Genomic DNA, 25,963 nt, shown 5'->3' on the forward strand with positions numbered 1-25,963 from the left:
TGTTAGCTTCTAAATGCCTGGACTTCCCCACCGAGAGAAGACTTCATGCCTGTAAAACACCCCAGAAGCCCATGACGAACAGCATGTGTGCCAGGATTTGTTTAGGCTCTGCTCTGGACGTCGGGGTGAGATCTTTTTGGCATTGCTAACTTCAGAGGAGCACTGGACCCAAGGGGACACTTTCTGCCCTTTTAAAAAAAAAAACAGCATCTCCTTGAGTATAAAAGGTGAATGTCTTTCACATAATTCCTGTGAAATTCTGGACTGGAACAGGAAAACAGCACATGGCTGTTAAGCAGCAGTTATCTGGGATATTCTGCAGGGTTGTACTCAGCATCGCTGCTCTTCTGCATGTTTATGACTTCAGGTCACAGTGTGTGTTGAAAGTGTGCAGCCCAACAGACATCAGTCCTAGAATCCCAGTTAGGCAAATGACATATTGAGATGTGTTTGAACCTGAATAAAGATGCCTTCCCAAGCTGGAGGTTGAAGACACTAAACCTAACCCCCACTCCATGCCCTAGTCCTTAACTTTTAGGATGTCTTTCTTGGGAAGATAGTGAAAGTGTCCATGGTTCATCCCAGAGAGGATTTATTCTCAGCAATGGCAAAAGACCCATATTTATTGAAAACAAATGAAAAAGGTTCCTCCACACACACTTTATCCTGGTGGATTTATGCAAGTCTGTCTTTGCCACAGAACAAGACCTGAGAAGCTGGACTTGGTGGTTCGTTTTGTCTGGTCTTTATGGGATATGATCAGTTGTTTACCAGAGTTGACAAGACCTAGAAAAAGCCAAGACGAATTGCTTTTTCAGATTTTCAGGACCTTTATGATTATATTTCAGCCATTAAACAGTGAAAAAACAGAGTGAGATTTATTTTATGCAAGGCAGTTATTAGAGACATCCAAAACAGCTTTTGAGATGAAAATCTATCGGCATTGCCATTTAAGCAGTACTTGCCCTTTTAAGGTACTGGTTAATTTGTTTTTGTTGTTTTTAATTTGGCAGCCAGACTAGCTGTGTTCACGCTAACTCCTGGTCTTCCTGCCCCAGCTGCTGCTCTTCCCTAACTCATTATTCAGAAGATCATTAGTGCTGTTTATGGGAACTGACCTCAGAATGGCTCACCTTTTTCATACCATCTTGTTTTGGGTATGTCTTTCAAATGGCATTGTAATTATCCTTCGGCCTTAGGTATGCAGGCCGGGGCTTCGCAGGGCAGCAGGGGGGTGCTGCTTGCCCAGCTGTCCAGTGGCTCTCGAGCCCTGCGGATCCTTGCCACCCCGGGGAAGGCAGAACACGGCCTGAGGCGGGGATCAGCGCTGGGCTGGCAGGTGCCGCATTGAAAGAGGGATAGGCCAAATCCAGCCTTCCTCTTGCCCGTGGCCCTTCCCGTTTCTCTTTCTCTGCCTCCTCCTTCAGCCACCAAAAGCTGAAGGACTGACAGAGGAAAGCCAGCTTGTCTTTCCTTTGTGAGACTAAGACCGAAAAGGGTGAGTTTTCACTGGGGGGCATTAAAATAAATAATAAGTAAATTAGTTTCTTACTGACTTGCAAGCTTTTTTTGATTCCTTTAAAAGTATTGGTTCCTTTGTTCAAACTTGAAGAAGCAATTCTCTGCTGACTGTTGGTGGAGTGCAAATGTGTGTAACACCCTCACTCATGCTTTTCTCTGGAGAAAAGCAATGCTACACACACATTTATTTTTCTAAGTGTTATTATACCTATTTTATCATCTTCCTTTTCACACCTATTTGCCAAAGGCTTAATTTACCTTTCAGAGCAGCAGGTGAAGATGGTAGTAACTGAGCTTAGCCAGGTTTGCAGTACTGCTGGCACTGGGAGGATGAGAGGGAGCTGCGTGCTCGGTGCAGAGAATCCTCCTTCTTCTGGGGCTGGCTGTGGCCTGAACCTTGCAGGGACCATCAAATACTTTGCTGAACCTTCTTCTGTGTATTTCTGTGGGGGCAGTCAGCTTCATAATGGCATTCAAATTCACAGTCAACATGAGAACATACATCAAAATAGAGGACTGGCAGATGTTTTGAAAAATATTTAGGGCGGTGTTGTTGGTTTTTTCCCCTTAGGATTGCCTCTTGAGCAAATGACAGAGTAGGAAATGGCTGTGAAGGAAGCAGCAAATGCCCGTGCTGCATTTCCCTTTTCCCGAATACGTGAATATCTAGTTTATCCAGTTTCTTCTAAGCAGGCTATGGTTTTTCAAGGTATTACAGGTACATTGTAAAACCAATATTATATTTTGCTTAAATATATATAACTGGGCATCATGCATGCCTGCATGCATTTGTATGTATGTATGTATGACTTACAGCTAGCTATCTGATGTCTGTAGGCTTTTTTGTTGTTGTTGTTTTTTCAAGCTGTATCTGTGATGCTATAGTCCAGAGTAGGTTACAGGCACACACAATGAAACAGGGAGGCACAAAGCCACTCATATGATGGTGTCTGGCATAAAATTCATCCCAGATGCCTCAGGCCTTCCCTTTTTCTGTCATCAGGCCAGCTGCTCTAACGAGTGCCTTGCAGAGACTTAGAGGCCCTGTGTGAAGCATTCTTGCCTCATAAGAGTAAAGAAAATTGGAAGCAGGAACTCCCCTAGTGCTTCCCCTGCATGCAACAGTTTCTTATTTTTATATGAAAAAAAGGTTTCTGTGGTATTCTTCCATGGATATTTCTCCATGCTTGTGTATTTTTACTATTTTACATATAATTGTACCAGTGACATTTTGTATGCTATGCTAAATCATTTCAGTTTTTGGAAGGCCAGTTCTGGCACCATGCTCTGTGTAGCATGAGATGCGAAAGGGTTAGGATCAAGGGATAGGAAGCGCAAATGGAGAGGCAGCATTAGGTCTCGGTGAATTCCTCCAGCGAGAACAACTGTCCCAGGCACTGCTGTTAACAAGCGGTGAGGCAAGAAAACAGACGTGGGAATCAAAGATCAAAAATCTGAACCGAAGTGTAAGATCAGAAGACTGCAAGTGCAGCTGAGCTGTGCATAGCCATCATCCTGCTTCTGTTTCCATCTAACCAGCGGACGAAAAGAGAATTTCAAAATATTTATTCCACTAGTGACTATCAAACTGGAGGGTTTGACAGCAGTGTTTCTAGATGCAAAAACAAATAGGGGCTAAAGCAGCATTCCAATAGCATTGCTAGGATTCCGATTAAATATCAATTTACATATGTTTCTTATTTATAGGAAATGACCTGTAGGGTAAATGGTCCTGATGAGCAGTGCTCACAGTTGATTCTGCCCTGATGAAAGATGTTTTTTGAAATAAATTATTCTATTTCAATTATTTTTTCTTAACAATGAATATTAATGCTTGACACTGCTCTCGTATAATAGCACGTGTAGAAAGGCAGGTAGAGATTTGCATTTGGGTTTGGGCTTCAGATATTTAGAGATAGTCCAACTAGAGGAAGCCCAGCTTCCTCAAGTAAGTTGCTTTTGCAGCACCTCACTGCAGCCCCAACCAAGGCCGTCCTCGAAAGATAAATGACTCCAGTAGCATGGCAGCATGCCTCCCATCTGTTCTGCCTTCCAGAGCTGCATGAACACTGCCTTTTCTTGCAGACCTGGGGTCGCACTGGGCCTCCTATGGATTTCTAAGCAAGTTGTTTTTGTATCCAAGGGGGGCGAGGACAGGATTTTTATGGCAAGGATGTTTAGAACTTCACTGTGCCAGTAGTGGGTGAGTGGGAACATCTACAGGCCTTCAGAGTGCCCATTTCAGGACACTGCAGTTGCATAGCTTCCCTTTTTTGTATTTTCTGCCTCATAGAATTTATAAAATGCCAATCCAGTGACATATGAGTGTCATCAAAGCAAGGCATGGGGTTTGGCATCTGAATGATTTTTCATGACTGATTTACATAACCGTTCAAAATTGCACATCCTCCCTGTCCCTTTCTCTATATGACTTCTAGTCAAGTGTACTTTTTCTAAATGATATTGGAATTGTCTTTGTTCTCTTGTTTCAAAGTTCAGCTTACATTATAATGCTACTAAGTTTCTGCAATTGCAAGCACAGTTCAGTGGAAAGATAAATAATAAAATACAGTTCATCATCATCTATATAGTTAATTAGTATAATGATGTCTCATCAAATAATTAGGGTAAATATGCAATCCAATTTTCTTACATACCACAGCATGCTTATCATGTACAGCAATGTATTTATAATGTGTAACGATATGATTAGGTTGTAGTACACACTGAGTTAAAAATAAATAGGTGCTGATATGCTGGGTGTACCTACATCTAAAAGTTCAATATACTGTCTGTTTTGAGTTAAAATGCCTGAACATAAGTAATTCTTAAAATTGTACATTAGTAAACACCGTTGTACGTGACAACAATTAGATCACATACTACCTTCACAGTGATCCATCATCAGCACCTGGATATAGCCATCTTGATCTCTGTAAATTAGGAATAAAATGCCATCATTCTGGTGTGATAGAGGTGTAAATGAACCAGTGCTTTTTAGCTTATATATTCAGGGTCACGTCTCTTCATATTGCCAGTAACGCCAGTTGTCTGTCTGCCCACTTGAGCAGCTAGGGAGCAATTTTCACTGGGTCTGAGTGATGCCAGAGTGTCTGAGAATAAAAATAAGAGAAATGGGGTGTGATTCAAAATATTTAATACATTTCTGATTCATAAAGCAGCCAAAAATGTTAGAAATTCATCTCTTTGCTGAAATCATATTCATTTGCCTATTCATATAAAGCATGTATTTTCGTATCAGTGGAGACCTTTAAATTATGCAGATGTTTTAATCTCATTGATTTTTCTCTTTCCTCTCAGAGTAATACACGTTTATTTCATGAACCCAGTTTTCTGTGAAGTTAGTGGCAAATACTCCTCCATGAGAACATGTGAAGAAATCATTAGTCTGAAGACTTAAAGAGCCATTAGTTAGAGTACATAAAACTACACTAATAAATAGATACCAGATCAATCTTTAGTGTAAACCACAAGAACATTCATAATGTAGGCTCAGTTTCAAAATTAATGGGTCTTGCATTGTTTTGTAAAAAAGCAATTAATGAGCTGGCTTTGATCAGCTTACTGTAGATATAAAATGAACTAGCTCTGAAAAGGTTGAGAGCAGTGAAACCAGAACTGCTGGTAAGCTCTAAATGTCCCAAATGAAAAATGACTCAAATGTGAAATCATGGTTACACTGAAATTAATGGCAGAACTCGCTTTGCTTTCAGGGGAGCAGAGTTTAATTGTGTTTTGTTTTGTTGCCATTCCATAAAGCACGGTTATGAAGATTATATGATGACCTTTTTCAATTAAATCAAACAGAGGAAAACTAGATTAGTGTATATATGGAGAGAAATTAGTATAGAATGATTGTTTAGTAATGCCTGTCCTATTTAACCCTACTTGGAAGGAGCTATTCATTTTTTTATTTTTTGTCTTAGTTCTGTGCAATGTCAAATGCTGGTGCTTTTCCTAACCTTATCTAAACCAATTGGGCTTACAAATCTGGACTAGAAATCTTTGCAGCCAGCTTCTTCATATGGCATTTCCATTCCTTGTGCTTCGGTGCAGGTCATAAACAATATGCAAACAGCTGGGCTGATGATTTGCAATTTCTGAAGCAGGAACTGTAATGTCCTGAGCACAGCTTCGCCCCCTTGAAATGTAAGAACCAATGGAAGAGCAAACAGAAGGGAGCAAGGAATGAAGTCCACAACATCTGTCTTTATTTTGGGAAGCTCAAGTTTCCCGAAATGTATGCCAGGAACACCTTAATTAATCTTTTATCTCCATGACTCTCTGTAAAACCAGCAGTTACACGCAGGCAGTGAAATATATTTATTTGAGCACAACAAGCACACAGTTATTTCTTGGGAAAAGGCACTTGTAGACGGATTCAGCCGTTCCTTCAGAATCACTTGCAGGGAGCAAACCAGCTGCGCCCTTGATTGACAGTGGTCTGTTTTCTCTCATCCTGATGAGTCTGGGTCAGTGGGTAGTCTGACCATCAGGTCGAATATGTACTAAGGGCAAAAATTGATAAAGAATATGTTAGAAAAAGAGTGATTTACCAGCTGTGTGCAGTCATTTTAAGCACCCTGGGTTGATTGTTATCTGTTATTTGTGTGTAATGGAAAGCTTTGGACAGCAGGGCTGGGAAAACTGAGGTTCAGATTCACTGTGGTGGTAAAACACTGAAACTATATTGAGCAGGAGGAGTTGCCTCTCATTTATTTTAGTACTTTGGCTTGCTTCATTTTGTTTTATTTTTGGCCAGACTGAATCAAGGACGGAATCAGCTGTTGGTTCTTCTGCTCCCTTGGCGATACTTGCTGAACTCTCATTGAAATTATGTCCACAGCCATAGTAAGGCATCTCCTTAAGAGCAGGGACTATGAGCTAATAGCTTAAATCAGTTAGAAATATGGTTTTCTTTCACTCACTACCCTTTGCTATTTCTTTTTGACTGATTTTGATGCAACAGGAAGAGATGGTAAATGAATAACTTTAATTTACTTCAGGATATATTTTCGGACCATTACAACCCTTCTTGTGAGGCCCAGCTAAGGGATTCTGACTTCATATCTAATAAGCTGTCCAACATATCTCTTTATGTTTAAACATATAGCCCTGTTCTGATAGCCCCTTGGGATCCTAATGCTTGTGACGCATGAGGCAGACTTCTGCAGAAATGGTTTATTAAGTCGTGGTTTACCTTTTCCTCGCTAGCTTCACAGAGGAGGGCCTGGCCCAACGTTAGGGTTTGCTTTGAAACTGAACATTGGGGTTGGGAGGTTTTAAAGTACATGTGCGGCTCTGCGCAGCTTCACTTTCTTTCTTTCTCTGGTATTTCTGTCAGAAGCTTCACAACAAACTTGTAGCAGTCCCCTGCATAAACCACCATCCCTTTGATGGCCTTCACAGAATCAGCCAAAGGTAGAGGGGATTACAGATTTGTTTGAAGACAAAATACACTGCTACTTAGACAAACTGTGTGCTTTTGGAGAAAACAACGCTGTTTCATTTTCATCCTTTTTAGGTAACATGGCTACTTCTTGAAGAATTCCAGAAATCTCGCTCACTGTACAATAAGCCTTAGAAAGATTTTATCATCACCAGCCTTTTTTGTTTTTTCTTTTGACAATTTGCAGATACCTAGTTTTCTTTCATCTTTTTGATTCCTTAACATTCCTAACTCCCTGCCTTTTAGGGATGAAGAAGGACATTTTGTATAGCTGTTGTTAAAAAAAAAATCAGTCTAGAAGTATAATGTAAGGTTACTTGAGTTCAGTTCTAAATAAAGGCTAACACCAAGGTTAGTGAGAAGACTCACTGAAACAAAGTCACAAGAGCTTCTCATTGTTAGCTGTGTGGGGTATTTTCTTTGTCTTGAGAGAGAGCAGCTGGAATCTATTAGCAACTGGGAGTACCTGAGAAATGCTCCGGTAACGGAATCACAGAATCACAGGATCATCTAGGTTGGAAGAGACCTCCAAGATCACTGAGTCCAACCTCTGACCTAACACTAACAAGCCCTCCACTAAACCATATCACTAAGCTCAAAATCTAAATGTCTTTTAAAGACCTTCAGGGATGGTGACTGAACCACTTCCCTGGGCAGCCTATCCCAATGCCTAACAACCCTTTTGGTAAAGAAGTTCTTCCTAATATCCAACCTAAACCTCCCCTGGTGCAACTTTAGCCCATTCCCCCTCGTCCTGTCACCAGGCATGTGGGAGAATAGAATAACTGTACCTTTGATAATTGTTGTTCTGGTATAAGTAGAAATACATTTTCAAAATAACTTGGGTAGAATAAGAGATAGAGGCAGGAGCAATTGGGAAGATGGAAAAAAACTCTTGACATAAATAAAGTAAAAAGATGGTGTCTGAAATGAGGATCAGAGTAGAGGGGCACTGGGTATTTTGACAGAGAAAAACAAGAGGTAAGTGTCTGCATATTACTTGCATAAATATTTGACTTTGGCTGAACCAAGCTGGTCTGAGTTGATTTCAAAAGTAATTCATATGCTGCACAACTGGAAAATACAGTAAAGTAAGCCACAACTGCGAAGTAATGTCTGCCTTACACAGAGAAAAAATATTACATCCAGTTTACTGCTAAATACCCAGAAATAAAGTGTTTCTGCTTCTCCTGGCCCGTAATGTACACTCACTCTGTTAGCGTAGCAACCACATAACCACCAAGTGATTATATGAAGGTGCTTTATTCAGCGCTGGAAGCCGGGGCAGGTGCCCAAATCTGGCTTCAAGTCCCGTTACTTCCCAGCCATTATTTATACATACAATATTGCGTCAGGTATACATATTCATTACAGGTTGCAACATCAGCCTCGCTTTTCATTCTAATTAGCTCCCCTCCCCTTTGCACATGCGTGGCGCACTCTGGTGGTCGTCCAGGTGGTCGTCCAGATGAAGTAAGGAGTCTTCCTCTCCGCTGAACTCTTTCACCTTTCTCACTCGACGCATGCTCCCTCCGCTCCTTGGTTCTGCTTCAACTCATTTCATCATCTCCAGGCCCTTATCCAAGGTCAGGTTGTACCTATTCCCTCCCAGGGTTCCCCTTCAACGATTCCTTTAAATGTTCAGTGTACTCCCTAGGTTTCCAGTATACATAGATTACTTGATAATGTAAGTACATTTAATAATATTTAATTATACCGTATGATCCATCACCTGAGAAACATTAATAGAACATCCATTCGATTCTCCCCAACACTAACATTTCCCCCCTTTGAAAATACTTCACTCATACCAAGAGCAAGTATTTTCATTACTATTAGGTTGAATCAGGTTAGTAGAGGTTAGTGAGTATAACTTGATATAGAGATTAGTAAGTATAATCTTAACGCATCTTTGTTAGTCTACTATCTTATTGATTCCTCTATGCCTGCTTGTTAACGCTAGTACTATAGGATGGGGGTGGAGTAAGTGGGATAGGGTGTTCTGGGTGATTCCCAGTAACCTACTAACCTCCTTAACCACATTGGCAATGAAATGTGGTCCCCTGTCTGAAGAAATACCCAATGGTACACCAAATCTAGGGATTATTTCCTGTAGTAACCATTTTACCGTTTCCTTTGCTTGGTTGGTGCGACAGGGAAGGGCCTCCGGCCATCCTGAAAAAGTATCAACCCCTACCAATAGGTATTTATAACCTCTTGCTTTAGGCAGTTCCACGAAATCTATTTGCCAGTAATCTCCAGGCTCTATTCCAGCTCTAATTCTCCCCATCTCAGCATGTTTCCTTGCTACCGGGTTATTCTTTAAGCAAAGCTCACATTTTGACATTACTGACTTTGCCATTGTTAACATGTGTACCGAGATGACACCTCGTTTCAAATAGGTCACCATTGCTGCTGCACTCCAGTGACATTCATTATGTTTTATTTGTAAGATTTCTCGCATTATTATAGGAGGCACTATGAGTTGTCCTGTCGTAGTCACATACCATCCGTCAGGATTCTTCCGGGCCTTCATCAAATTTGCAAGTCTCTCATCTTCTGCTGAATACTTTGGGTCTTTAGGTAATTTAAAACAAGAGAGGCCTACCTTCGATGGAATTAGAGCCATTACTTTCCGTACTTCACGCGCGACCTTCCGGGCCGTCAAATCTGCCAATCTGTTACCTTCTGCAATCTCTGACATCCCTCCTTGATGAGCTTTACAATGCATTATGGCCACCTGTTGGGGTTTCTGTACAGCTGTTATTAATTTCAATATTTCTTCCTGATATTTTATATTAGTCCCTTATGAGGATAGCATTCCCCTTTCTTTCCATAATGCCCCATGTACGTGGACTACCCCGAATGCATATTTTGAATCTGTCCAAATATTCACATTCTTACCCTCGCTTAGTTCCAGGGCCCGCGTCAGGGCGACTATTTCTGCTCGTTGGGCTGAAGTCCCCGGAGGTAGGGAATTTGCCTCAATCACTACCTTTGATGTAGTTACCGTGTATCCTGCATAACGAGTCCCATTTTCCACAAAGCTGCTTCCATCCGTGAAAAGTTCCCAATCCGGTCTCCCCAGAGGCTGATCCTTTAAGTCTGTTCTGCTGGCATAGGTATATTCGATGATCTCCACGCAATCGTGACTGAGGTCTCCTTCCTCCGTAGTTGTTCCTAGAAACACTGCTGGGTTCAATAGGTTAGTAGTTCTTAAGATTCATTCGGCTGGGCGATAGCCAATGGCCCCCCTTTTGCCTGTATTAAAAGGACTGTGGCTGCCACGGCCCTTAAACACGAGGGCCATCCGGTGCTTACCGCATCCAATTGTTTAGAAAAATACCCCACAGGTCTTTTCCAGCTCCCAAGTCGCTGGGTCAGTACTCCTAATGCCAATCGTTGTCTCTCATGCACAAACAGCTGAAAGTCCTTTGATAAGTCCGGCAAGCCCAAGGCAGGCGCCTTTATCAGGGCTTCTTTTAATTTCTTAAAGGCCTCTTGTTGTGGCTTTCCCCAGGTAAATGTACAGGCCTTTTGGGTTTCATAGAGGGGCTTTGCTATGAGTCCATAGTCTATTACCCACAGTCTACACCACCCGGCCATACCTAGGAAAGCCCGTAGTTCGTGCAGATTTCGCGGCTCGGGGATTTCACAAATAGCTTGTATTCGGTTAACTCCCAATTTTCTTTGTCCTTGAGAAATTTCACATCCCAAATAAATTACTGTTGTGCACGCGATTTGTGCCTTTTGTTTAGAAACCTTATACCCATTTAGTCCCAATTGATTCAAAATATCAACAGTTACCTGAATACATTCTGACTCTCCTTCGGTAGCTATTAATATATCGTCCACATATTGTAACAGCAGGTATCGATCCTTTGGTACCTGAATTTGTCCTTGGTTAATCCAGTCTTCTATTTCTTTAGCTAGTTGACTGCTGAAGAGGGTCGGGCTATTCTTGAATCCTTGAGGCAACCTTGTCCAGGTTAGTTGCATCTTTCGTCCGTTCCGTGGATTTTCCCATTCAAAAGCAAAAAGTTTTCTACTATCCTTGTCAATGGGTATGCAGAAGAAGGCATCTTTTAAATCAATTACAGTAAACCACTTATATTTTCTTTTACAGATGTTAACAATGTATAAGGATTAGCCACCACTGGGTGAATATCTTTTTTTATTTCGTTTATTGCCCTAAGGTCCTGCACTAGCCTGTATTCCCCATTAGGTTTCTTTACTGGGAAAACTGGGGTATTATATTCAGATTTGCATTCCTCCAGAATGTGGTAGCTAAGAAATTTATCTATAATCTTTACTATTCCTAGCCTAGCTTCTAGCTTCAATGGGTACTGTTTAATCCGTACCGGTCGGGCCCCTTCCTTAAGTTCAATTTTTACTGGCTGGGCTACTTTTGATTTTCCAGGCACGTCCGTTTCCCAAATTGCAGGCATTACTGCATTTTCTACCTCTTTTGGGATATGAGGAACAGCCTTCTCTTTAATCATTAATATTTGTCCCACTTTTGATTCCGGGATTCTCATAATCAATTCTCCATCTTCAAACATTATAGTTTAGTTAGCAAATCCCGTCCCAAAAGAGGAATAGGGCATTCTGGTACATATAAAAATTCATGCGTAATTTCTTTACCTCCAAACTGTAAATCAAAGGGTTGTAAGAACGGCCGTATTTCCTCCTTCCCGGTGGCACCTACAATAGTAGTTTTCCTTTCCCCTATCTTACCACTTAATCTATTGAGTACTGAATATGTGGCCCCTGTATCAATTAAAAATTTTACTTCCTTATTTCCTATTTGAATTTTTTACCAGGGGCTCTTTAGTTTCTTTCAATCTCTCTAAAAAGGCGGAAGGTGATTCCGCTTTTTCTTGCCTGACATTATACAATTTTGACCAATTTATGGTCCGGGGCATGGCATTCTGTACCCCGATTTGTACCCAATCTTGATATCTCTTCAGCCTCCTTATTCCATCCCCTGTGTTATAATCCCATTGGGGATCCTCGGTGGGGAAGTTTTGATCTAGATTTCCAAGCACTAATCCATTACGTATATCTTCTCGGGCTCTCTCTCTGGCTGCCCGTAATACCATGTCCTTTTCTGTTGAATCCATCAAAGTATCCAGGATCACCTGGAGATCATCCCAATCGGGATTTTGGGTTTTAATTATCATTTTCATTATCCTAGCTACTTTATCTAGGTTTTCCCTGTAGGTGCCGGCTGCTTGCTTCCATATCATTAAATCCCCAGCTGAAAAAGGCACCTTAACATATACCGGTCCTTCTGTCCCCACTCCTTGCCTGAGGGGAGCGATTATTTTCCCTCCCTGTTCATTTATAGTTTCTCCTGCCCTTCGCTGTTGCCGGGTCCTATGTGACACGGGGAGACTAAAATCGGGGATTCTCCATCACTACTGCTATCTTCCTTTTCTCTTTTCCCTCCCTGTCCTGGCTCTTCCGGCGGAGCCGACGGCGCAACTTCCAGATCAATATTTCCATTATTATATTATTATATTATATTATTATATTATTATATACATTATTATATTATTATATACATTATTATATTATTATATTATATTATTTCCCATAATACTTATTATTCTCTATTGCCTGATGCTGTATACAGCGTCCCTCCTTAGTGCATGCACAACAACGTTCCTCAGTTTAAACTTCAAGCACCATTATTCCACAAGCATGCTGCCATTCAGGCTTTCGGCGCAAATAAAAGAATAATTCCACATACGGCAGTTCATCATATTTTCCTTCCCACTTACAAAATAGCATTATTGTAAAATTGTATTATATTGCAATGTTCCATTCTCAGGCCAAGTTTCTTGGTCCTCTAGTTTATACTGTGGCCACCAAATATTACAATAATCAATCAGCTTTCCTTTCCGCATTTCTTGACCAAAACCTCCCTCTTTCCAGTGTGCTAGCAAACACCCCAGCGGGGATGTCCGCGGGATAGGTACATCTTTTCCCAGAATTTCTTTAATCTTTTTCATTTTGAGCTTATGATACGGACCCAAAAGCTGCCGGAGCAGCAACACACTCTTCCGAAAGCTGCCGGAGCAGCAACACACTCTCCCGAAAGCTGCCGGAGCAGCAACACACTCTCCCGAAAGCTGCCGGAGCAGCAACACACTCTCCCGAAAGCTGCAGCAACACACTCTCCCGAAAGCTGCTGGAGCAACAACACACTCTCCCGAAAGCTGCAGCAACACACTCTCCCGAAAGCTGCCGGAGCAGCAACACACTCTCCCGAAAGCTGCCGGAGCAACACACTCTCCCGAAAGCTGCTGGAGCAACAACACACTCTCCCGAAAGCTGCTGGAGCAACAACACACTCTCCCGAAAGCTGCCGGAGCAGCAACACACTCTCCCGAAAGCTGCCGGAGCAGCAACACACTCTCCCGAAAGCTGCCGGAGCAGCAACAGCACACTTTCCAGAAGCTGCCGGAGCAGCAGTGTGCTTTCCCAAAAGCTGCCGGAGCAGCAGTGTGCTTTCCCAAAAGCTGCCGGAGCAGCAGCAGCACGCTTTCTACATACCAATAATACCAGGTGCTGACCCTTCAGCACAAACCAATACAATTACCAATGCCGAACCTGCAGAGCTTTCGCTCTGTCTAACGGACGGCGCCTAGGCTTACCCCGGGAGCTCCCTGCCCAACCGAGCGTGGCTTTCGCCGCGTCTGACCGGCAGGCTTTCCCAACCAAATCGGTACCGAATACCCAAAGTTGAAAGCACCTTTGCTTACCACTCCAGTGGTACGTCGTGAGCAGCGGAGGTCGGTCGTGGTCGACTGCTCCCCGAGAATCCCTCGGTGCCGGCTGGAGCGAAACCGAGACACGATCCGCCTCAGCAGTGCCCACGCTGTCCCATCTGGGTCGCCAAAATGTTAGCGTAGCAACCACATAACCACCAAGTGATTATATGAAGGTGCTTTATTCAGCGCTGGAAGCCGGGGCAGGTGCCCAAATCTGGCTTCAAGTCCCGTTACTTCCCAGCCATTATTTATACATACAATATTGCGTCAGGTATACATATTCATTACAGGTTGCAACATCAGCCTCGCTTTTCATTCTAATTAGCTCCCCTCCCCTTTGCACATGCGTGGCGCACTCTGGTGGTCGTCCAGGTGGTCGTCCAGATGAAGTAAGGAGTCTTCCTCTCCGCTGAACTCTTTCACCTTTCTCACTCGACGCATGCTCCCTCCGCTCCTTGGTTCTGCTTCAACTCATTTCATCATCTCCAGGCCCTTATCCAAGGTCAGGTTGTACCTATTCCCTCCCAGGGTTCCCCTTCAACGATTCCTTTAAATGTTCAGTGTACTCCCTAGGTTTCCAGTATACATAGATTACTTGATAATGTAAGTACATTTAATAATATTTAATTATACCGTATGATCCATCACCTGAGAAACATTAATAGAACATCCATTCGATTCTCCCCAACACTAACAACTCCATGTCCAAAATGAGATGTCGCTGAATGCTGATTGCAGGGGATGCCTGGCACGGGACTTCAGAAGCGTGTGCCGGAGAGTGTGGACATGAAGCTGTCTGGTTTTTTCCCTTCTGCAGAAATTTCAGGACTCCATTCTGTTAGTAAGCATGCACTGGCTCGCAGCTGCTTATCCCTGCCTAAGGAAATACCTGAAAATGTGCTGTTCCATCCCAGTCTTTCTTTCCTTTCTCTGAAACAGTAGAATTCAAAAATCTGCACTACAGGGAAACAAACAAACAAACAAACAAACAAGACTATAAATCAATTAAAAACAAGTTGCAAAGTTCAACTGTATCTATTAAAAACTACCCTTTAGGAATTGCTTACAGTTTGAAAATTCAATTGCGAAGTACTGGAAGGCATTTTTCTTCCCTGTCTGAAAGAGTAAATACATTCCACAAATATGGATAATTAAAATTGTCCTTTACTTATGAAATGTATATGATTTGCCTTTATTGAATATGCTTACCTGTGGGTCTGGCTTTTTGTGTGGTTATATTTAGCTAGAGAAGAATAGATGAATAGGCCGATAGATAGGGATGCTGTATTACCTGCCTGCAACTCTGGGTTTAATCCTCTTCTCTAAGAGCTGGAGCTGAACAGCCCCTGCCCATCAGTGCAAATGGTCAGATATTCTCTAGACTTGCACAGTTTTCCTGTCCTTCTGTTTCAAATCTGGCTGAATGCTGTGTTTTACCTTGCTGTTGAGAAAATTACTTTCCTGATTAAATTGCATATAATTACAATACAATTTGGTTTGAGTTTCCCATCTTTCAATTTCTGTCCTTTTTGTCTCCTGTTGGACACAGGTGACAAGGAGATCTTAAGACCTGCCTTTATCTCTGTATCACTGTTATTTTATGTACTCAAGTGATGTCTCCTCCAGCTTGCTTTTTCTCTAAGGTGGGCAATCTCTCAACTTCTCTGCCTAGGAGAAGTGTTTCTGAATAGTCTTTTGTGAATTGCACCTAGTTCTGTTATGTTCTGGTGATGAAAACAGTCACTTCATAAAGTATACAAAATAATGCTGATGGGTAGTTTCTACTTGATTCATTATCTCAATATTCATGTTGTCACTTCTCTTTGCTTTTTTTGATCCGGGCTCTTCACCAGGCTGTATGCACAATACTGGTTCAGATTTAACCATTTTTTCAGATTTAGTTTGGGGTGTGTGTATGTGTAATGCAGGATATTTTTTCTCTGTAACAGAGAATTGTTTTCAATCTATTGATGTATCTTCATTTTCTTTCCCTTTCATTTCGTGCTTATTTTTTCCTTCTTTCAGTCTTTTCTTTCTTCCAGACCTCAGTCACATGCAAATGTAATCAAAGCCTTTTTGGACGTTTTAAGCTAGTAAATGCTACAATGGTAATGGCCATGAGCAGATCCATTAGTTCAGAGCAACTCAACTAAGCCAGCTGGATAAGTATGACATATATCGGTGAGGCCAGGGTTCAAGGCAAAGCATGAAGACGACAATGCCATTAGCCCAATGTTCCAGACCCTGAGATACGAGGCGTCTTTCCATGGTTTGGAGAGCAGAGTATTGTTGAGAGAACAAACGTCACACAAATGTCTCTCTCGAGCACTGAGACTGGTAATCAAGCACAGATGACAGTTTACATAGGACAAGTTTGCTCTCGCTTGCTAAGACATGTTACTACTCAATTAGAGATATGCTAATTTCTGTAGATTTAGAGATGCTTGTTATTTAGTTGCTACTACTCTGGCATATATCTGAAATTTAGTCTGCACCCAACCCCAAAGAAAAAGTTTTTATTAATGCAAGCACACAATGATTTTCTTTTGGTTTTCTTCTTATTACTTTTTACCCTTGCATGCTCCCCATATTCCTGTGGGTTCCTGGCAGATCTAGTGGGGAGGAATGGTGTTCTAAATTCATAAAGAAAAACATCAAGTCATTTTCCTACAGCTTCTGTGACTCAAAAGCATTACTTCATGTAGTCTTGAAAGTACTTAATGCTGCAGGTTTAACTTTCAGATAGGAACATCTTAACAAGATGTCAAAATGAGGCACTTGGATGCTTCATCTGACCATAATCCACATAATTGTCACTTTGCCTGCTTAAGTGCTCTTCTGTGCAGCCAAAAGAGACCTTTGGACAGCATGTTAACACGGGTGAGTTGTTTTTCAATTAAATGACTCTACGAAAGAAAATGTAGGGGTTTCAGGTACCAGTTGATTTTCATTGTGCAATTCAAGTTGTGTCTTTGTTACCCAGTAAATTTTCCTGTGAAATAGAAAGCATAGCCTTATTCTGTACCCATGTTCCCTACCTCTTCGATTTCCTGTTGAACAAGCAACACCAGAAAAAAGAGAAATTTGTGTCACATCCTTTCACTGACTATGTATATTGCTTCACCTTAAGTTCACTTTAACTTTGACATCACAACAGACTTTTTATTAGTAAAAGGTGTGTAACCCATGACAAACCTGTAGACTTAAAATCACAATGCTATTGCTTCCCAAAAGTAAATTTAAAATAGTATCATAGGATGCTTATGAAATCAATAATCTCCAATGCATCTGTTCCAAGTTACTGAACTGAGATATGGTTGCAAGCAGTTCACATTGCAAGCTTGTGAAAAATAGCAGGAAAATGAAGTTTTAGAGTTGGGCTTCTCTCTAGGTCAGAAGTCAAAAAAAAAAAGAAAAAGGACAAACCCCAAACTTTTCTGAATCTCTGTTGGGTTGACTTATAAGCATTGCCTTCACTTGTGTGAGACACCTCAGTGCATTGGCTGTATCAGGGAACATAAAAACAGATCATTTTCTTGCTTTCCTGCAAAAGGTCAGTATTGCTAAGCAAAGAAAGAAAGAAACAAACAAAAAGTCACTGAATAAGAAAACATGTCCATAACAGCTTTCATATGTTTTGTAGTCTGGTGTTTTTATTCATTTATTTATTTATTTATTGAAGAGGTGAATTTTATTTCAGACTTGTCTTCAGTTACGTGTTTATCTAAAGGCCTCGGACACTGTTTAGGACTTTCTCCCTAGATAATACTTCTGATTTTGCCTACACGTCACTCTTTCTGTATAAATGATCGAAGCTCCTGTCAGAGAAGATGCCTGGCTCTCTCATTCTGAGGCTCGGCCAGATACTGAGTTGCTTCACATTGCTTTTTGCTCACAGCAGAGCAAAAGAGGAAATCTTGCAAATACACCTTGGAAGTTTTGAAAGTATTCTTGGTAACAGCCCAGAGTCATAGTTAAATCAATTTTTATTTATTTTTTGCAAGTGCAGGCATGCTGTTTGTGGCCTTCGTACAAGATGAAAACAATCCATTGCTTTGTACTTTTAGTTTTGCATCTCTGTGGGCAATGTTCTCCCTGGGGACCTGCAGAGGAAACTTAAAGCATGATCTTGATGATTGCTGATTTCAGCTACAGTACAGAAATACTGGTGCTTCTGGTGACTGTGCACATGACTGTCATGTACATTTACCGGCTTTCTTTAGACTTTGAAAAAGCCCAGAACTTTTTAGCTGCTGCATAAGAAATATGACCCAAAAGGCTTAAGAATAAGTAAGAAAAATCACTTTCTTTAGAGGAGAGGATATTCTATCACATTCTCAGGAGTTAGTGATGTGGGAAAAATAGCTTGCTCCTGAAGACGATTGGTACTTGTGTACCAATCCACCCGCCTTCTGCCACATCAAGCAAACAGTGATGATGCAGGGTATATTGCAAGTACTTTGACTCCTCACCTTCTCACCCCCGTTTTCAAAATCGTGTACACAGTTTAGGACAGAGAAATCGTTCCCAAGTGAGGAATTTGATAATGCATGAGAGTGTATCACAGAGCTGCGCAGTGGAGGTCAGGCTGCAACAATCTCAGGCAGGTACAGCCTGACACAAAAACACGCACAGGTGTTTCTGGGCTTCGGTACCAGGGCTGTGCTTTCTGGCTTCAGTGAGAGTTAGGTGCTTGATACTTGCGAAAATTTCCTTTTCCTCTATTTGAATCTTCACAGAATTAGCACCTTTAAGAAGTCTGGCTCTCTGACACCTTTTTCTGGCAGGGTACTTTGGTTATTTTCTGTGAGCAGGAAGGAATGCCTGGACTGTGCAAGCAGAAAAGTCAAAAGGAAAAGGGCCTCCATATGTCAGTTGGCACAGTTCATTCCCGGGCTTGTTGGAGCTCTTAATCATACCATCTCCTGCACGAGAAGAAATGAATGAGCAACTTCTCTTTCTTCCACTGAAGTGCACCTCACCGAGAGCCTTCTAATGACATTCCTGCAGCTACACAAATATACTTGATACCAGTGGCTGTGCTGTCATACTGCTTAGCAAAATCTGGATGTGTTCCCATGCCCTACACTTTGTTGCTAAATGCCATCTTCTTTCCCCACTCACGTACAGTAATTAAGTTATAGCTGTCCCTCAGAAACAGGGCAATGCTTACAGACCTTGAGGTAGGGGGAGATAATTGGATAATTTGTTAGGGTAGAAGCTAAATGAGAGCCGTTTTGTTAATGGTTATATCTTTCCATTCTTTCTTTTTATTTCAAGTCAGAGAGTATATTCACTGTTGTCAATTTGAATCCATCAACTCTGCTGTCAGCCAGCACTCTAGTTCCTTTTCTTATTTATTAAGTTGAATACCTTAAAAGCACAGGGAAAGAGACCAGACAGCACTGAGGATCTCTTTAGGTGATTGCCACAATCTGCAATGAATGAACAAACAGTGCAGTTCATCTGTCATTGAAGTTAATAGGACATGGATTCAGGGACTTCAGAGAGAGTGTGACAAGACAGGATATGTGAGGACAAAGGCATTAAGGTAAGGTTGGTGCAGGACCTGTTGACTTTACCTAGTTTAAATAAGGTTGTTTTCATATTGTATGCTCCCCTAAGCTCTGACTGTGCAGATGTGTACATAAGCCTGAAGTGAGGTTTCTGACCAATCTTATTGATTTAGGTGGATAGATTTCTGTGAAGAAAGTCAAACACATACAGTTTGGTAGGATCAGAGCCTTATTTAGGATTCATTTTGAAAAACAAGCAAGCAAGCAAACTGTCATTAAGTCATCTGATGCAATATTTCTAGCAAAATTTATCTGAGTATGAATAAAGTAAATATTTTGTTCACAACACCACCCAGGCTCAGATGTACAAGTACAGCCATCTTGCTGAGTTACATTTTCAGGGGTGTAGACATAAACAGTAACAAATCAGCAAAGGTTTTGAAGCTCTTTACAAAGGCAGGAAAATATTATCTTCATTTAGAGATGGAAAGAACTTTAGATGAGGTGCCTGAGGTCACAAAATAACTATTAGATTTGAAATCTGAGCTTACCATCAACCAAAACTGAAATGTAATTGCCTCAGTTCAATTGTAACTTGATTTTCATCTCCAGATTAATGTTTGGATTTAATGGGTAAAAAGGTCAAATCTTTTTAATGGAAACATTTTTAGGCAAATTTGCCTTCTTTATCTAGACCTGCTTTAATCACTTGCAGTCTAGAGCTCCACTGATTGTGACTAATTGTGCCACTGTGTTGTTAAAGTAACTTTTTTTAATAGAGGTTTTTGATGTTCATAGTTTATAGCTATGCTGCTGTTAATTAAAGTACTGCTGATGTTTGGACCAAAGCAACAGTGTGATAGTGGTCTCAAATACTTTTCTCTGCTAGGAAGTTTCTGAGATCTCTGGGGTGGTAATTCCAGGCTATGGTGGCCTAGGCCAGAGGAACACACAGTACTTTGTAATGCTGTGTAGTACTTTGTAATGCTACTTCAAGTATCATTTTAAAATTGTCACCTTTTGCTCCCTCACCACCTCTTACTTCCTTGGAGAACCATGTACTCATTTAGAACAATAGCAAGCATGACATCGACTTGAAACCAAATGTGGGGCTGGAAAGCAAATAATTTCTTCTGATTACATTAATATTTTATTGGAAGCAGTATGACAAATTGGAGACTGATTGCAAACAGCAGACAATCACTGACTATGGAGAATCCTGCCACTCCACTGGCACTTTAGATCCTTCAAGGAGCCATTCTAAATCCGCAGGAAAATAGTTCAAACATTTTAATTTTGTAATTTAAATTGCATTGCTCACTCAACCAGCTATTGAGCTGATTGTAATTATGAAAACATTGTGATGTACTTAGTAAAGGCTTAGAAAAACTATGACAGTATATTTTATTAATAGACTTGTATGTTTTCCCTATCATATCCACTATAAGTAATTTATATCAAACCAGTGAGAGTATAACAATCTATCCTCAAATACAAGAAAATGTTACCTTGTCTCAATCGTATTCTTCTCCCAAAATTGTGTGCAGTAGAGATTATTCATCACTTTTTCTTTATTGTACATTCATCTGAAATTATTACCTTAACTGTGGCATCTTGATTTAATATATGCAAATGCATTTTGTAACAGAAACCTTCACTATTTATAGAATGACTTTGACTATTTTCTGAGATGCTGCAGTCATTTCTTATTAGCAAAGTAAAGCCTAATGCTCCAAGCATCTACTAGCAGCTGTTTCCTGATTTAGCAACTGAAAAAGGCTGGTGAATTGGGCTCCTACAAACACTTAAAACATTTGGAAGGGATTGTTTTGGGTCAATGTTACACCTTTGGAATTTTCAGGTGAACTGCCAATTTTATTGAACTGTGAACAACACAGTCAAAGCTTTCCTTTGGCGTAGCAATGGAATTGTGAAACAAGATTTGGATCAGAGGGAGAACTGTGTGTTGCTGTGCTTTGGAAATTCAGTTTAATGTGTAAGTAAAATGAACCAGTGAACCAAAATACCAAACCCAACATTCCTGCATAGATAGAGGGTCATTACTGTCAACCGGAGCTTATAAGCTATAGGTGTATTTTTCAGCTCTCATAGACACTAACGCAGTGAAATGGCTTCTGCCAGGAATGGCAGTTTGTATGTGGCATCCCCAAGCTAGAGGAGTGCTTTAGCCTAGAGCTTATGCAGTATGACTGTCCTCTTTCTTCTGTCTTTTCCTTGAGATGTAAAAGAGATCAAAGAAGAATGCCTCAAGATTAAGTCAGAAACTGTGTGCCAAAAGGATGTCTGAGCAGACATTTACAGTCCTAAAAATAAATTATTTTGACTTTCATAAGTGAATATTTAAATAAATGTGCTGCTCTAGTCTGTATCTGGAATACTTAAAAAATTCTTATTATAGTGAAATTGCACTTTCCATGGCTCACAGGCTCTACAAGAAGGGAATTTGTATGGTTTCACCTTGATGGCTGGTAAAAGTAAAAGGCTATTGTCATCGATGGAGTACGTATTTCCATGTGTTTATTCTTGCAAAGTAATACTGGCACTTTTGTGCTTCCCTCAGTAGAATCACAAATGATTTTTAGTATGTCATTTTGTTGAAATTCTTCATCTCCATTTCAACCCTCTGTTGTCTAAAACAGCAAGTTTTGGGTCTGCTGTGTATACCCCCTTAAGGAAGTTTCACAACTGTTGGATTGTTTGCTATGTTCTCTCTGTCAGATCCTTAGGGAATATACTAACAAGCCAAACTTCCTACTTGGTTTAATTCTTGGACATTTCAAAAGAAATTCTGACTACACTTATACGAAAAATGAAAATTACCATTGAAAATGTGTTAGATAATAACTTTACATAAAAGATGAAAAATCAGGTTTTCCTTTTAAAAAGCAAAGGTAAGATCAGACAGAGTTTCTTTACAATACAGGAATACATTATCAAAACACTAGCAGGAAATTAGTGGAAAAATCCTATGTTCATAAAGGGTGTAAAAATATAAAGGGATAAAGAAGGAGAAGTAAAATTACTTTGCATCAGAGTTTAAATTTGACTCATTCGCTGATGGGTCAAGAATCTAATCAGCTGTGAAGTAAAAGCTTTACTGTTATACTTCTGTGAGTATGTCCTCCTCCGCAAATGTAACATCTGCTGCTTAATATGCATTTCTGAATTCACCTTATTGTGCCACTTTATTTCAACAGCCCTCTACTAACAACAAAAGAAAAGTAACAGAGACCAAACAGCAAAAGGACCAGCAGAGTAGCCAGGAATGATGAATACCAGATAGACTGTCACTCTTAAAGTCTGTAGAAACCGATGCTATGTGTTTCAGAGTTTAGTAGTATGAAGCCCAAATCTAAATATTACCCATAGGAAATCTACAATCATGTTAATCGTTTGCTTGAATTATGCATATGAGACTATGATATCTGCTAGCTCAACATAGATTATTGCTTAGGGACTAGTATAAATGTAACTGTAGTTTTAGGATGGATAAATTACACCCAGTAGTACAATTATATGCATCCCAGTTTGCCAGGTTCAGTCTTATCTTCAAGTGGTAGGCTTAAAGTTTATAGAGACTGTACATTGTAGTTACAGTTATCCCCACATATTCTTGAAGCCCATTTAATAACATCTGTACAACAAGTGTCATTGTAAAGCACGTTTATTCTTTATTCTCTCATGAACTGCCCTGATTTCTTTTCTACGTAAGTATCTATTCTCATACAGTGAGAGACAAAAGCATGGCATCAGCACGCAGAGGCATGCATGAATGCACATGGGGAATATATTTCAGTAACTATTCCTCCTGACCACAAGGGCTCTGTGGGACAAACTATGATGACTGATGGTGCGAGAGGCACAACTTTAATCATGAGATGCGTGGGATGTAGTTTAACTGCCTAGTGTGTCTAAGATGTCAAAGCAACTATCTCAGCTCTTGAAAGGCAGTTTCACTAATGTAGGCACTGCCTAAGTTTCACAACATAACTGTGTTGATGTACTTAGTATTTCTCATTTACCTGACATTAACACCTGGAAGAGTCCCACAGAGATCAAAGGCAATCAGGTACAAGACTGTACCCAGTGTTTTACAAGGTTCCCTATGTTCTTTATCATATGGTTGCCTTTGTAGTATGAATCATCCTTCCACTAAGTCAGGACCAGAGAACTATGGTAGATCCAGTGAATGAGTGTGGAGATACCTTAACATCCAAGCCATGGGATTTGTAAACAGTGGGGTCTAAGAAGAGGAATATTTGCTCTAGGAAGTATTCATTATAGCCACCAGTTGCAAGCTTAGGCAGGAGATGGGCTATTAAATTATTGTAGATGAGCTAAGAGTAATTTATCATTTACAGGGGATCAGCAGGTTGGCTGTTTCAATCCTTTTTGGGTTGCATTTGACCTCTGGTATTTGATTTTGTGGCTTTTTGCTCTTACCAGTTTTCCTACTCATAGATAAAAAAAAAACTCTTATAGATTAAAACCTGCCTTGCATTAAAACATGTTTTCAGTTTTGTGTTGAAGTCATGTGAGTTTGGCAATGTTGAAAAAACAAAACAAAACTAATAAAAACATTTCAGGGTGAAATTGGATTGGACTGCCTGCTGTTCTCCCTGGACTAGCTCTTAGCTGTGGGTTGCTCTCAAAAGCAATGGCTAATCAAGCTCTGAGATGAGGAACCTGCACAGGAGACCAGAGGGAACTGTTTTCATGGAAAGTCAGTTTAATATCCTGTCAGTTTTGTTTATTATTTTAATGGAGTAGAACTTATTCTGTAGCCATAAACTTCACATTATATTTGCAATTTTAATATTATTTGAAGGCAATGCTCCAAAAACTTGCCATTTGGGAAGCTACTGTGAGCTGTTCCAGCTGCCCCTTGGCAGAACACAGGAAAACCGCTGTTACCTACCCGTGCCCCCACTTCCGGCAGGGTCCTCAGCCTTGCTCTTCTGTTCTAAACCATCTTCCCTGTGAAGCAGGGCAATATATCTGAACAATGAATCCAGATGCTGGGAGGTAGAGACATGCCTTTAAACATTCCGCAGTGTCCCCTTGTACTTACCCTGAGAGAATGTAAAGTTACTGTGTTAAGTTTCAGTTGTTGTTTTAACAAAGTTGAAGCTAGGGCATATCTTGGAGCTCTTTCCTATGCCAGTAATTCCATGTCATTTAAAAGGAATTGTCTCAAAAGCTGGATCATTCTTGAGGTCTGCAGCTGTACAGGTGGGAAAGCCCATTTGCACTAAGAGTATGTGCATACATAAGTAGAAATGCAGTGAAATAAGGATTCTTACTGTGATGACGGTCATTAGTCTTGTCACAAGTGATGTGACACTTCTTGTGCACTTCATCTTTTTTTGTGTGTGTGTACATCTTCAATCAGGAAATAGAGCTCATAGTATATAATTTATGTGACTGTTTACACTGTGAAACAGCAGTAGCAGTGCATAATTTGCAAGCCGTCTATAGATAGAAATGTCTTCGTATGAATTAGTGGTCAAATAAGTAGGATTTGCTCAAATCAGATCATGAAGAATTAACAAAGAAAAACAAAGAGGCCAAATGAATCCATTAAACTCCCCGTTGCAAGCAGTTCCCTCTACTCTAGTATTTATGATTTCAGTGCTGCATTGTTGGTAACCTATCACATTAAAAGCCATAATACTTTTTGTGAAATCCATGGTCTTATTTCTGGGAAACTAATCTGCACTACCAGGCACATAGATGTGTGGACTTATTTGACAACATTTCTCTTGGCACAAGAAGGACTTTGCATTTTTGCAGGGGGGATGGGGAAGAGTAGGCAATGCTGGGAGTGCAACTTAATTTCAACACTGTTTCTTTTCCTGCAGGGTTGATAAAAATCGTTAGTTATGATATGTTAATGCAACATGATTGCATTATAGCATCCTGTACTGCTCTATCTATCTTATTTATTAAGCCACACCAAATTAGATAATGCAAAAACATTTCAGCCCAGTGGAAATCTTATCATGTTACCTAATGCTGTGAGCTACACTGGAATCTATGCCTGCTGAAGCACCACACACTCGATGTAAAGAGGCTTGGCTGTATTTGGTCCTGCTTACGTGCTTGCAGAACTCTTCATTGCCCCTGGTCTGCTGCTGCCCTGGGTGTCAGGGCACAGAGGCTACCCACGTAACCTCAGCAGCCACCTTGCCCTCTCCTTCCTCCTGCCAGGAGGGTCTCCTCGCTTGTTGGCTCTGCCCGGGAGGCTGCTGGCTTCCTTGTTAGCCTTCCTGGGCTCACAGTCGGCATTGCCTGTCGGTGCCAGGTGTCCTCGCTTGCAGCCATGAGTTCGGCCCCGCAGCAATGGGGGGAAGCAAGGGTGAAGGGCTGCGAGGTGAGCTGGCTGGGAGCAGGAGGAGAGAGAAGGGCTTCTGGATTTGCCCATCCCAAATAGCTTATGGAAGGTCACTGCAAAACTCACTTGACATAATGCTGAGCAGTTCCCTGAGGAAAGATGTGGGAGATGCAGTGACAATGGTGGGTCTTTGACATGCAGTTGAAAAGGTCACGTTATTAAGCTGCTGAGGACAGCGGACACAAACCTCCACCATCCTTCAAAGCTTACTTGTGAGAATATTTAAAAAAACTAAATCAACCCTGTATTTTTTCCTGCATGC

General features: G+C 40.9%; 1 protein-coding gene across 13 annotated transcripts in view; it reads left to right on the forward strand.

The window, feature by feature from the left end:
• The window catches only part of LOC308193182 (uncharacterized protein), a 221,769-nt gene that overhangs the window by 76,335 nt on the left and 119,471 nt on the right, over window positions 1-25,963 (forward strand). The window contains exon 7 of one of the 13 annotated variants that reach the window (XM_080587547.1): window positions 7-8,199. The exons of the other annotated variants lie outside the window; for them this stretch is intronic. Coding sequence (XP_080443673.1) covers window positions 7-13 — 7 coding nt within the window. The 3' untranslated portion in view covers window positions 14-8,199. Of the gene's footprint in view, window positions 1-6; window positions 8,200-25,963 lie in introns of those variants that run through there. 13 annotated transcript variants of the gene reach the window in all.

The sequence above is a fragment of the Anser brachyrhynchus genome (genome assembly GCF_964034855.1).
Source record: "Anser brachyrhynchus genome assembly, chromosome: 3".
Classification (NCBI taxonomy): Eukaryota; Metazoa; Chordata; class Aves; order Anseriformes; family Anatidae; genus Anser; species Anser brachyrhynchus.